The sequence below is a fragment of the Callorhinchus milii genome, unplaced genomic scaffold (assembly GCF_018977255.1).
Source record: "Callorhinchus milii isolate IMCB2004 unplaced genomic scaffold, IMCB_Cmil_1.0 Scaffold10, whole genome shotgun sequence".
Taxonomy (NCBI): Eukaryota; Metazoa; Chordata; class Chondrichthyes; order Chimaeriformes; family Callorhinchidae; genus Callorhinchus; species Callorhinchus milii.
In genome coordinates this window covers 18,606,370-18,619,871 of record NW_024704751.1, presented here as the reverse complement: position 1 = coordinate 18,619,871, position 13,502 = coordinate 18,606,370, and the positions used below count along the sequence as shown (strand labels likewise).

At 38.8% G+C, this 13,502-nt stretch overlaps 1 protein-coding gene across 1 annotated transcript in view; it reads right to left on the bottom strand.

The window, feature by feature from the left end:
* The window catches only part of LOC103179634 (adhesion G protein-coupled receptor B2), a 175,245-nt gene that overhangs the window by 76,240 nt on the left and 85,503 nt on the right, over nucleotides 1-13,502 (bottom strand). The window contains exon 15 of the mRNA XM_042338794.1: nucleotides 1,928-2,030. Within this exon, the coding sequence (XP_042194728.1) occupies nucleotides 1,928-2,030 (103 nt within the window). The remainder of the gene's footprint in view (nucleotides 1-1,927; nucleotides 2,031-13,502) is intronic.

Below are 13,502 nucleotides of genomic sequence, written 5' to 3'. Positions count from 1 at the left end.
TGAATGTCTGAACCGTTCCTGGTAAAGCAGTGACTATCTTCCTCGTGAGTGTGAGGAGGTGAGAGTGGTACCCTCTGCCCTTGGAGCTCAGCTCGGTCCGAGGCAATGAGCTTCGCAATGGAAAGTTGGAATCGAGTCAACTCTCTGCTTATAATCCTTCGGAAAAGGAATTATTGTCCACTACTCCTGCACGTGAGCAACATTTAAGGCCTGAAATTACTCCAATGATAGAGCTAATTTGCAATTTAAGGTCTTAAATTGATATGAAGTCTCCATGTTTTATCTAAGACATGAATATTTGTTCCCATGTCCAACGCTGCATACCAGACTTCCTCAATACCAGCTGCTTGATTCAGATCGACTGTAAGCCAAAGCGCTAATGGTTAGGATGATTCTAACTGGATAAGTGGCGGGAAAGCTTGCCAGAGAGCTCACTTGGCTTTAACTGGTTAGACTCCAGGAGTACCTCAACACACTCTGGAATCCCCAAGTCTTGGCACTTTCCAACGTGCACCTAATACTCAGAATGCGTCCATCCAGGGAGAGAATGCGCATTCAGTTCCAATAAATACTTGGGAATTTCCATGTATGGGTGGGATTCTTGGTTCGAATGCTCTTGAGGATGGTGATGAGCTTCTGCATGTGTCAGACATCAGGTCCCCAAAATACCCTGCTCCCATATCTAGGATATTATTTGAACACTGCTCTTACGCTCCACGACAGGAATATAAAGAAAGGTTCTTTGTTTCATAAGCGTTTCTTCCCTTACCTCTGGCTTCCATCCTCACTTGCTCTGCTGCAGTCCTTCCTGACTCTTGCTCTTTCTATTTTATCAATACTACTCTGTCCATTGCTGCACTCAATTTTCTCTTGTTCCTCCTAAACTTCGCCTGCCTATTCTGGTGGATGTTAAAGATTGCATGATCAATATTAGAAAAGAGAACAGAGTTTCTCCTGGTGTCCTGGCTAACTATTCCCCACATCGAAAATCCTGGTCAATCACTTCATGGCTGTTTGTGTGGATGTGGCTGTAGCGTACACAAATTGTCTGCTGCTTTCAGCTATACATACACAATTTCTAAATTTTACATAAAACTCTGTGAAGCACTTTGAGATGTTTCAACATGATAAGGTGCCATATCAATTGTAAGGATTATCATTTATTATCGTTTATTGTCCCACATATTCTTACTCCTTCCTGCATTCTCAAATCTAATCAATCACATTCTCCTTCCCGCTAACATATGTTCAGGCTTGAAATTAAGGGCAACTGTGACATTTTTAATTTTATCTCCACTTATCTTACCTACATCTTCAGTACTATATTCTAATAGGACAATCCTGGAACCAGAAAGAAAATTACGGTGAAAGAAACCAACTCACAAGAAATCAAGAGGACTAAGTGAATCAGAGACGAGCTACTGAATCGATTAACAGTGAAGATAACTGTCCTGATTGACAGCAGTCACCATGCAGGTATAAACATCCTCTCGGGCAGCAAACCTCCTGTGACATTCACTCCAACATTTCTACTTTGCAGTTCTTCCTGATTAATAAACTCAGTCACACTAGGTCAGAGCTGCTAACTTCTCCTTCCTTGCATCTTCTTGGCTGCTGGCTGGATAAGTGACTCCTCAACACTCAAGTAAGATAAATGGGGCTCTTTTCCTGACTTCCTTTGTGTTTTTTTTAACACCAATTTTGAAAGATTGCAAGCGTCACATTTTTTGATAGCTTGATCCCTGAAATCCTGGCCCACTTTACAGACCTGAGCAATCTTACGCCATTGATTTTTAAAATGAAAAACGTTACTGCTCTTTAGCCTTGAAATACCATCTTTATGGATTTCAAAGCTTTTTATAGCAGTTGAACTTTAAGATAATGCAGATCCCACTGCAGTTGAATATAACACTCATATAATACTTACGTTAAACACGTGGGACAGCTCCACAATAACCATTGGTTCTGTAGGTTGGGGCTGTGGCCTTACTGTCACAGCAAGTACTTTGGAATTCAGTGCCATCGCCTTTCTGAAAATAGAAAGATTTAACTTGTGCAAGTTTATCACAGAATCATAGAATATCACAGCACAGAAAGAGGTCATTCGACACATTGTGCCTGTGCCTGTGCCGGCTCTTTGGAAGAGCTACCCAATCAGTCCTGCTCCCCCAATCTTTCCCCAGTCCCCTGCAAATTTTTCCTTTTCAAGTACCTATCTAATTGCCTTTTGAAAATTGTTATTGAATCTGTTTCAACCACTCTTTCAGGCAATGCATTCCAGACCATAATCATAGAAGCAAAGAAACTGATTCAGACATCACTAAGGAGTGTGCCTTGTTACTTGAAATGCAACCACATCCATATTACATGATTACATTATATGAAGAACACATTAAATGAAAGTTACATTATAGGATCACATTATATGCATCATAGATTCAGTGGTTTACCATCAATGAACAATTAAGTGATATCAGGCACAAAACATTGGAGCCTGAATCATTATCTATCTGTATTATTTATCTGCAAAATGTTCAGTCCTACAATGCATCTTGTTTATACCACACATTCACAGATGAAATAAGTTTTGAAACATAGAAAGATTTTACTTTATTGCAACTCTCCAGTATGTCAGTCTGCCTCGGTTGATAGGATACTGCTTCTGTGTCAGAAGGTTGTGGTCAAGATTCATGTCAAGTCTTGAAGTTATGTCAAGTGTGGGCTGACATGTCATATATTTAGCGTACACCTTGAGTTCTGCCTCCAATTCTGGTCAGGCAATAAAAGAAGGCTCCACAGGCCCTAGACTCCAGAAGCAGTGCAAAGGAGAGCAACAAGGGTGATTGCAATCAGCAGAGGATTAACAATTAGATAAGCTAAGGTGCTTCAGTCTTAAAAGAACATATCCCAGAGTGGACCTTAACAAGCTGCATAAAAATTTAAACTCAGAAGAAATACTTTAGAATGCACCAAGACAGAAGAACTAGAGGACATATGTTTAAAGTTGCAAAGGTCCATTTCAGGGCAGACATCGAGATGTCTTTCTTCACATAGGCAGTTCATTATTTTTTTTAGCCAGCCAGGTGTCTGACACATGCAGAAACCCATCACCGTGGTTAAGGGTATCCAAACCAAGCTGAGATTTCCATGCATCCCTCCTACACATGGAAATCCCAGAGATAGATTGGAATGCGCACTCTCTTCCTGGAGGGACACATCCTACTTACCTAACTCTGAAAAGTATTAGGCACAAGTTGGCAAGAGTAAAGGCTTGGGGAACCCAGCTTGTGCGTTGGAGTAACTGTTGGGAGTCTAACCAACTAAAACCGCATAGCTTGCCATTGATATTGCTGTCCAGCAAGATTTACCACTGCTTGTCCAGTTAGGATGACTTTACCCTACCCGTTAGGGCTTTGGCTTACAGGGTTAACAGGAATGGAGTGGGATGACTCCCTGCCTCAGTGATTGGTCTGCCCTTCCAGGTCCTGCTTATGAGCCAGGCTGTCTGTGCTGTCATCAGCAGTGCCCTGGAATACTGCGGACCCACCTGGCTCAGGACCTGGCCTACTGACACATAGTTAAGATCTAGAACAGGTTACCAGGAAGGGTGGTTGAGATTGGACAATGAACTCATTTAAAAAACAGCTTTTGATCATCGCTTCCTATCACTCCCAGCTCTTCGGTTCCCACGCCCAGCTTGCGTGCAAACTTTGAACTGCCCTGTTGTTCACCTACCAACTCACCACCTAATGGTTGAAGAAGCCCTAAAGGAGGAAGTTAAAGAAATGGTTTGGATTAGGGGAGTTGTTATTGGTTTCCTTAAATAAAGTGTTCTCTTTTATTGCCAAAATGTGGTAGAGAGTTGAGCAGCATGGTAACTGACATCACTCCATCTAAAGTGAAAAATGCACTTGATATATAGTTTACTGCTGTGCGCAATTGGCTGCCGCGTTCGCCCACAAAATATACACAGTCAATTCACTTTACAGTATATTCTGTGAAGCGCTTTGGGACGTCTAGAAGATGTGAAAAGCGCTATATCAAATGCAAGGATTATTATTATTTTATTATTATTGCTATAATAGAGTCGAGAGTTTTGCTTGAAGTTCATGTATGCCTCTAATTACCACTAGTTTACCATTTGCTACAAATCTTTTTTACCTCTCCCTTCTTAGATTCCTGCTCCATCTGCATTATGCCTCATCACTTGACAGAAAGTGTGTGAATACTTAACCTGTTACCAGATATCTACACAACTGACACTTGCTTATTGCTTTATGAGACAGTGACTCCTTAAATGACTTCTAGACACCATTTGTTAATATAGCACTACAGAATAACTATATCACATCAGGAATAGTGTATGAAACCAGTAAAGTAATGTTTAATTCATGATCTGGGCAGTTCTGGTCACCGTATCACCATATCACAGGAAGGATATTTTAGCATTGTAGACAAATGCGGCAACTAATTGTGCATTGCAATGTCGCACCAACAACCATGACTAATTTTATTTGGCGTACTGTTGGCCTGGACACCAGGAGAAACTGCATCTTTTTTCCAATAGTGCTATGGGAACGTAAATGTCCATCTGAACAAATGGACGGGACCTCAGGTCAATGCAGTCCTGCATTGTTGGAAGTGCCATCTTTCTGATGAGACATTAAATTGAGGCTCCATCTACCTGTTCAGGTGGACATTGCATTATTCAAAAAAAGAAGGGAGTTTCTCCTGGTGCCCTGGGCAATAATCCTCCAAATAATATTGGTAATTCATTTCATGGTTGTTTGTGGACATTGCTGTGCACAATTGGGATATCGCATTTGGCTACAAATATACAGTCACTCCAATTCACAATAAATCATGTGAAGCGATTTGGGACAGCCTCCAGCCTCCAGAGGCACTATACCAAATGCATGGATTATTATTAAGGTTGAAACAACAACAACAACTTGCATTTATATAGCGCCCCTCATGCAGGGTAGCGTCCCAGAGTGTCCCCGATACAGTTCTGTCCCACTGGTTTGGCGTGCCAGTCTGGACTCTCAATTCAAAATCTTAGCATGGGGCTTCAACCTTCTGACTCAGGGGCAAGAATACAACCAACTGAGCCAGGCTGACACCACCAGATTCAGGTGCCGAGCAGAGGAGGTCTGATGACAAGTTGCATATCTTCACCCTTGCTGTCAATAATTCACCCACAAAATATACAGTCATGTTACAGTACAACAACAATATACTGTAAAGTATATACTGTAAACAGTATATTCTGTGAAGCGCTTAGAAATTTCTCGAAGGCACTATATCAAATGCAAGGATTATTATTATTATTATTACCGTATATACAGCAGGAAAGAAAATTATTCACATAACAGGGAGTAAAAATATATTGCAGTGAGTCCATTGGGAAGTTGGTAATTGAAGGCAAACATGATCTTTAGCCAAAACTTTAACTTTATTGCCACGAACCTTAACCTGGATGCTAACTACGCCCTGGGGAATTATGTAATTATACACCAGCGTGATTTGGCACATAAAATGTTTCACTTCAGGTTGGTGCGTGATATGGTCAAACTGCAGCCTCCAGAGCAAGTGTGGAGAGTGATGGGAAACGAGACATAGAGGGAGGTATGATTCATAAATGGAGTCCTGTAGCTCAGTGGTTTGGAGCACACGCTTTGCAAGTGAGAGACCTGAGTTCAATTCCCGGCAGAGGGCGAAACCTTGGGCAAGTTTCCTTACTCCACACAGAGCCTAATAATAATCCCTCCAAAACCAAAACCAATAATAAAAAACAATAAATAATAAAAAAATAAAGAATAATAAAAACAATTGGTCATTTTCAATCTACGACTGTTTGTGGGACATTGCTGTGTGCAATTGGCTGCCACGTTCGCCCACAAAATATACAGTCAATTCACTTTACAGTGTGTTCTGTGAAGCGCTTTGGGACGTCCTCCCCACGTGAAAAGCGCTATATCAAATGCAAGGATTATTATTATTATTTTATTATAAATACAGTAAATACAAAAATGTGCTATATAAATATAAATAAGTGTACTATATAATACAAAATGCATGAAAACTGGCATCCCTTACCATCCTAAAGAGGCTACAATCTCTTTAGAGCCTTTAAATTGGATAAAAAAGGGAAATTTTTTGCATCATTTTTAATCTTCATTTCTTTCTGTGCGCCATTTCCTGCGGTGTGGCTAACGGCACCTCTCACTTTGCTGCTCTTCAGATCCTGCTTTCACACGTGAACTCTCTCCAGCACAGGAAACAATGATCTCACCCACCCCCACACCCCCCCATCCTTGATGCTGGGACCAATTGTTGCACCTCCTCAGTCATCTTGATATATAGATCAGGAATCATCAAATTTGTGATTTGCTAACCTATTTAGATGAATATCTCAGCATGAGGTGCATTTACCTATTGAGCCAGAAAAGGAGCTCTGAAAATCAATAGAATGGAGTCCTTTATTGCACCTATGATGGATGTACAGGTTTTATTTTACGAGTCTTTGTAGGAATAAGCACTTCTTTTTCCTCTATTGTTAAGAGATAAATCCCTTGAAATCATAATAAACTTGATTTGGTTCTTTCCTGTAAACAATTCTTTTTAAATGCTACTTACATTTAGAGAATTGAGGATCATGATATTGAACTATATCACTTCTGTATATCATTCACAGAGATTTTATTTGACATTTCACTTCCAATATGAATTCTCATTTCCAGGTTTAAAATTTGTGACCAGAGGGAGATGATATTTTCCACCAGTATTGACCCCAATTTTAACAGCTGGACAACTGTGTCTCATTGAAGCATTGTAATAACTAGGAGCACCAAAAAGTAACTTTGAATAAAATCTATCCTCACCCTCTTTACGTTTTTATATGATTATAACTATTTTATATTTTCTAATATCCTTGAATACCATGTGTCATAGCCATTTTCAAATAAATGTTATATTTCATTTTAAATTGCAGTGGAACATTCTGAATTGCCCTCTTCTGGATTGTTACAAAATGTAGTTGTGTCTACTGTATGCATATCTATTAAGATTTAAGCATCTTCTTATAGGTTTCTCTGAAATTAGGTTTAGAGCATTGGCGGGGGACGTGAGCACAATTCTCTATTATATGTCTGTAGATCATTAATGTAAATTTTCATCCGTATCATTGAGCTGTCAACAGAGAAAACAAGTGAATACTCACCACAGCAACTTCTCCTCCCCCTCTGTTTTCTAGCTATTTGAGAACTTATATGAGACCCGGCTCATTTGTAATTTGGTTTATATCTCATTAATATTTATCTATTCACTTTTAGCAGGTTTAGCTGTGCTATTTCAGGGTGATTCCCTTCAATTTCCTATCCAGCATTATTTTTTATCAATCCATTTTCAAATGTGATTAACCCTCCGTCTCCAAACCTTCAGTTTATAGTTTTTCCTTTCAAGAGCCTTCGGTGACTGAAACTCTTCAGTAAATTCAAGCATAATTTGGCTACTTTGGTTGAGATCAAATACGTATCTTATAAAAGTGAAAGCATAAATCAAGTTGTTCATGTTACGACTTGCAATGCAATCACATCCATTTTATTTAACACCAGTCGTTCAGTTCTCTTTAAATTCATTGATGACTTTTAATCTTCCTTTTCCTGTTTATGGCTGAAAAGGTCACAGAACGATTTATAACTTTAATTAAGAAACATAAGAAAGAAAGCAAAAAGCAAAGGTCATTCAAACCATTAAGCCTGTTCCATCCACATAATCTCTACCGACCATGGACTCCATCCCCTCACTATTTCTGGGGGAAAAGATGCATAATATCAAGGAAAAATTCCACAATATTTATTAATATCTACTATGAAGCCTAGTGGGTGAAGAAATTCCACCTGAGTCTACATATTTTCTTAGAAATCTTAGAAAATTCAGCCTTAATTTTGAAGTGAGCTTTTAAGAACTCTCTTCCAAAATATTTGCATCTCATTCCCTATCTGCTTTGAAAACCTGTCTAGAACCATATCTCTTCAATTGTGCCTTTGGCCTCCTCCCCTCCAAATCCCTGTCCCCCCGTCCCCTCCCACCTTGACACCAACTTTTTTCTTTGAAAAACACTTTGAACTCCTACATGAAAGGTACTCTATAATTCTAATTTTGTTGTGGTTGTTTTATAAATGTAAATTGTTCTATACCGCAGAGCATTCTGTCAGTCACTTTACATTACAGCCTACAAACTACATCTATCAGGGATCTATGCACTGACCAATAGAACAAATGAAATCAGAACTTATTAAATAATAATAATATTATTATTAATAATAAATTATTGAATAATAATAATTCTACAATGCTAAAATATCCTTCCTGTGATATGGTGATATGGTGACCAGAACTGCCCAGATCATGAATTAAACATTACTTTACTGGTTTTATACACTATTCCTGATGTGATATAGTTATTCTGTAGTGCGATATTAACAAATGGTGTCTAGAAGTCATTTAAGGAGTCACTGTCTCATAAAGCAATAAGCAAGTGTCAGTTGTGTAGATATCTGGTAACAGGTTAAGTATTCACACACTTTCTGTCAAGTGATGAGGCATAATGCAGATGGAGCAGGAATCTAAGAAGGGAGAGGTAAAAAAGATTTGTAGCAAATGGCAAACTAGTGGTAATTAGAGGCATACATGAACTTCAAGCAAAACTCTCGACTCTATTATAGTAATAATAATAAAATAATAATAATCCTTGCATTTGATATAGCGCTTTTCACATCTTCTAGACGTCCCAAAGCGCTTCACAGAATATACTGTAAAGTGCTGCTGTGTTTTTATGAGCACAATCTAAGATTGACACGTCTTTGCTTTGCGGGTGCAACATTTAACACTCACCGTACCAAACACAAAAATGTGTCAATGGTAAATGTGGTCAGTTTATGAGGTTATGACAGCCGGTATTTTCTAAAAGAACGCTATTCCAAATGCAAGGATTATTAGAGATGTCCCATGGAGTAACTGTGTTGTGTATTTGTGGGTGAACATTGCAGCCAATTTGCACACAGCAATATCCTGCAAATAGCCACAAAGTGAATGACCAGTTTTATTGGAGGAATTGTTGGTCAGGACACCGGTAGAAATTTCTTTCTTTTTTCAAAATAATGCCAAGAGATCTTTTGCAACACCCACCTAAGCAATAATAATAATAATAATCTTTGCATTTGATATAGCGCTTTTCACGTCGGGAGGACGTCCCAAAGCGCTTCACAGAACACACTGTAAAGTGAATTGACTGTATATTTGTGGGCGAACGCGGCAGCCAATTGCGCACAGCAATGTCCCACAAACAGTCGTAGATTGAAAATGACCAATTTATTATTGTCTTTGGTTTTGGAGGGATTATTATTAGGCTCTGTGTGGAGTAAGGAAACTTGCCCAAGGTTTCGCCCTCTGCCTGGAATTGAACTCAGGTCTCTCACTTGCAAAGCGAGTGCTCTAACCACTGAGCTACAGGACTAGTTATTCCTAAATAACTGTAGAAAAATGGGCTTGCAAAGAACTTCCCAAATTCTATACAATCTAAAATATTAAGATAATAGTAGTTGTGATTTAATGATATATATATACAAGGCTCTGACTACACTGGGAACAAGCCTGCAATCTTGATGTGCACCATTCACGTACACACTAAAAACTGACATCACTTGCAAAATACACAATCACTCCATTCTCATTAAATCCAGTGAAACACTTCAAGCCAACCCCCTAATGTGAGAGGTACTATTTCAAACATAAGGATTATTCTTATAATATCATGGTTTGTTATAACATAGTATTTTTTAGAATCAAAATAAAGATTTACAAACAATATACCACATAAAAATAAGCCACTTGGCCCAATCAGTCTGCTATGATGCTTATACTTCACCCATTCCTTACTCCCTCCCATACACTTCTATTTCCCTCTTCTCCACGTGAAGGTCTAACTTCCTCTGAAATGCATCTACACTATCTGATCACCCATCACTTCAGACAGTGAGTCCACAAACTCACTACTTTCTGTGTGAAGTAGTTCCTTCTAAATTCTCTTTTAGATCCCCTAGTAATTATCTCAAACCTGCAGTTCCTGGTTCCCCAACTAGTGGGAACTACCTATTTATGCTAAGAATGCCAAATTATAAAATGGCTGCACTGTACATACAGGGAGAATATTCACTGTGTAGCTTCATACAGGAAAAAATGCCAGTTGAGGGAAATATGGTTGACACTTGTAGAATTTTACCCCAGCATGAGTCTTTAACTTAAGAAGAAAATCGTTCCAAGGCACTGCACTGGAACAAAATATGCTGAGTGATATGTTTAATGGCAAAAGGCATTAAGCTACTCAGACATCATTGTATCTTTCCAATGGCCACTTAGCCCACAATGGAGTAGTTCATTCTAAGTAAGCTTTCAACTGTTGCATTCTGTTATGTATAGCTTTGATAACATAATTACCAGTAAATTAAATAGTCAGCTGTTTTTAGCTCAGCACATTGAATTTTCCTGTGTCAGACAATTGTAAATGCTTATAAATGAGAATGCACAACCATTCATTTCTAATGTTATTCTACGGTTCTCACACAACACACAGGATCGGGACAAACCATTAGTCGTCATTTCATAAACTTGTAATAATCATGTCATGATCAATGATACTTTGGTGAGGAGATCACATATTCGCCATGCACGTATTTAGTACCTTTCACAAAGTTACTGTCACAAAGTGCTTTTCAAGAATAGTGTGCGTTATTGAGCATAGGTCGAAGGTGACCAAAAGCACAGTTGAAGAGGTAAGTTTTAGGAGGAGTTTGAAAACAGGTAGAGAAGGTGCCAGGCATATTGGGATGAAATTCCAGGGAGTGGAATATTCCATAGTTGCCCAAAGCTCAGCTACTGAAGGTCAGATAGACTAGGCAAAGTATGGACAGCAGTTCCAAGTTTGGAGAGTCAAGGAGTGGGCTGGAAAATGGAGTCACCTGGAATGAAAATGGAGGAGATTGCAAGGTAGGTCAGGCAGGAGTATGGAGAGATTTTGAAGGGCATGAAATTAAGTTGAGGATCTTGAAGTCAATCCACTGGGTAGTCAGTTGTGCTTGGTGAAGATGGGGATCATTGTCTAGTATGGGGGAATACAGATATCCTGGATGAGCTAGAGTTTGTGGAGAGTGGAGCTGGGAAGGCCAGTGAGCAGATTATTTGAGAAATCTCGTCTAGAAGTATGAAGACGTGCATGAATGAACATTTCAACTGTTGGGGAATGAGATAGAAATGGAAGTGGGTCACTTTCCACAGATGGAGAAAAATAGTTTTGGCCAACAACTTCACATATGATTTCAAAGTGACCTGAGAATTGAACAAATCACCAGGTTTTGCATATAACATCGACTACATTTTGAAATCTGGCGTTCGGAGACTGCTGTTAGGTAAAAAATTTGGATTATCAATACACTAAAACTCACACAGACTGCATCAAATAAAGGAAATCGCTTGAGACTAGGGAATGGATCCCATTTGTGGACTGACAGAGTATGTCTTTGCAATTTGTGACATTTGCTGAACAGTTCAATAAAATTACTGTTTGTAATCTTACTCTCAGCATTCCGATAGTGAAAAAATCCATTACCATTCTTGTATGTCTCTGTTAAATAATCATAATATTGGGAAATAATTGGGAATTGATGGTTGAAATGTGTTCTTAATTGTCTCTGCCACTTTGAGGCTAGAATTTAATTGGACAGTGTTTTAACCAATTATCTCACACAGTCTCTTAAATCAGAAAATATTAATGGGAGAGAGTTCTAGTATTACCTAGTTGCTTATATAAAACACATATTTAGTAGAACTGGAAACACATCACAAAGAATGAAATCAAGAAAGGCTCATTTAATCTTTCATTCATTGTGTCTTTTCACAGAAAGAAATTCTCTTTAAAATCTTGCGCCTTATCTGCCCTGATAATGTTCTGCTGATAAAAATACAATTTAGTGTATCTCTTTCCTCTCTACATTGACTGCGAGAATAATGAAGTAATGGAAAAAACAAAATACATTTTGTGTTCTATATTGTATTGAAATATTTGGAAGCAGTGTAATCTTCTAGCTTCATCAATTTGAACGTGTTATAGAAATTGAAGCTTGGGGATATAATTTACCACTTTAGGTCAGAGCACAGTTTTGCAAATCAGCTTGTCATCAATCTACTGCAAGGTGGCTAAACTCAATATTAATACAGCTCCAGCTCTTTGCATTTAAATTCAACTGGATTTTATTTTACACAAGAAAAGTTAGCCAAGTTTTCAAAAAGGATTTATGGCACCTTTTGAAAAGTATGCATGATTTTAATTCATTCCTTTAAACATTTAAAATTATTTTTTCTACATCCCCAGGCTGAATTTTCAATCAATTAGTTCATGTAAAAATAAATTGCAAACCTGAAATAAAAATACAGAATGTTGGAAAGACAATGCAGATTAATTAGCTTCTGACAGAGAAAGACAGGTTGGACTGATCTGCTTTGCATTTAAGCTTTTCAGGGTTTAATTTATCTTTATTCATCCTGTTTTATTCATGTTGGGAGTCATTTGCTCTTTGTGTGTGTGAATATCCCATTTGTGAACTAGGAGTCATTATCACTAGAGAGAATGGCATCAGGGATGAAGGGCTACAATTATGAGGAGAGATTGAAGAGGTTGCGACGAAAACCTGGTTCCTACTTACTGCTCGGTAAACAGGTGTGTGGAGTAAGGAAACTTGCCCAATGTTTCGCGCTGCCGGGAATCGAGCCCAGGTCTCTCCCTTGCGAAGCGAGTGCTCTAACCACTGAGCTACACGACTTGATGGGGGGAGGGCAGGGTAGTGGGCATTGCTCTGAGAGCTGGAGCAGACTCGATGGGCTGATTGACTTCCTGCTGTCCTGTGAATTTTTATGATTTTCTATGACCAACGTTTTGCTATATGCTGTTTCTTGGAGGAAAAAGATCTGAAATGTCTGACAGCTTGTTTGAAGACAAACCACTGAGCTAAAGATAATCTTTTCTAGTGTTTGGTTCACCACTGTTTCTGTTTATTTGTTAATGAATCACACACTTTCAAGGCATACACCTGAACAGGCTAAGCAGAGCCCCCATGTGATGATAATGATGTGTTCATCTGCACGTTTGGCCTTGAAGAGGTGAATTTATGGATTATAAATTGGGAAAGGTATTCTACACTTAGTGTTGAGTACAGTCTTTTCAAATCATTGATGACAATAGCTTGGTTGATTTTCAGTGGAAGCTATGATGGAGTAGATAACAGCATTCTAACAGGAGCAACAAAGAAATCAACAAAGCTATCTTCAGTAATTTGTGGAGTCCTGTAGCTCAGTGGTCAGAGCACTCGCCTTGCAAGTGAGACCTGGGTTTGATTCCCGGCAGGGCGAAACATTAGGCAAATTTCCTTACTTCACATGCCTGATAA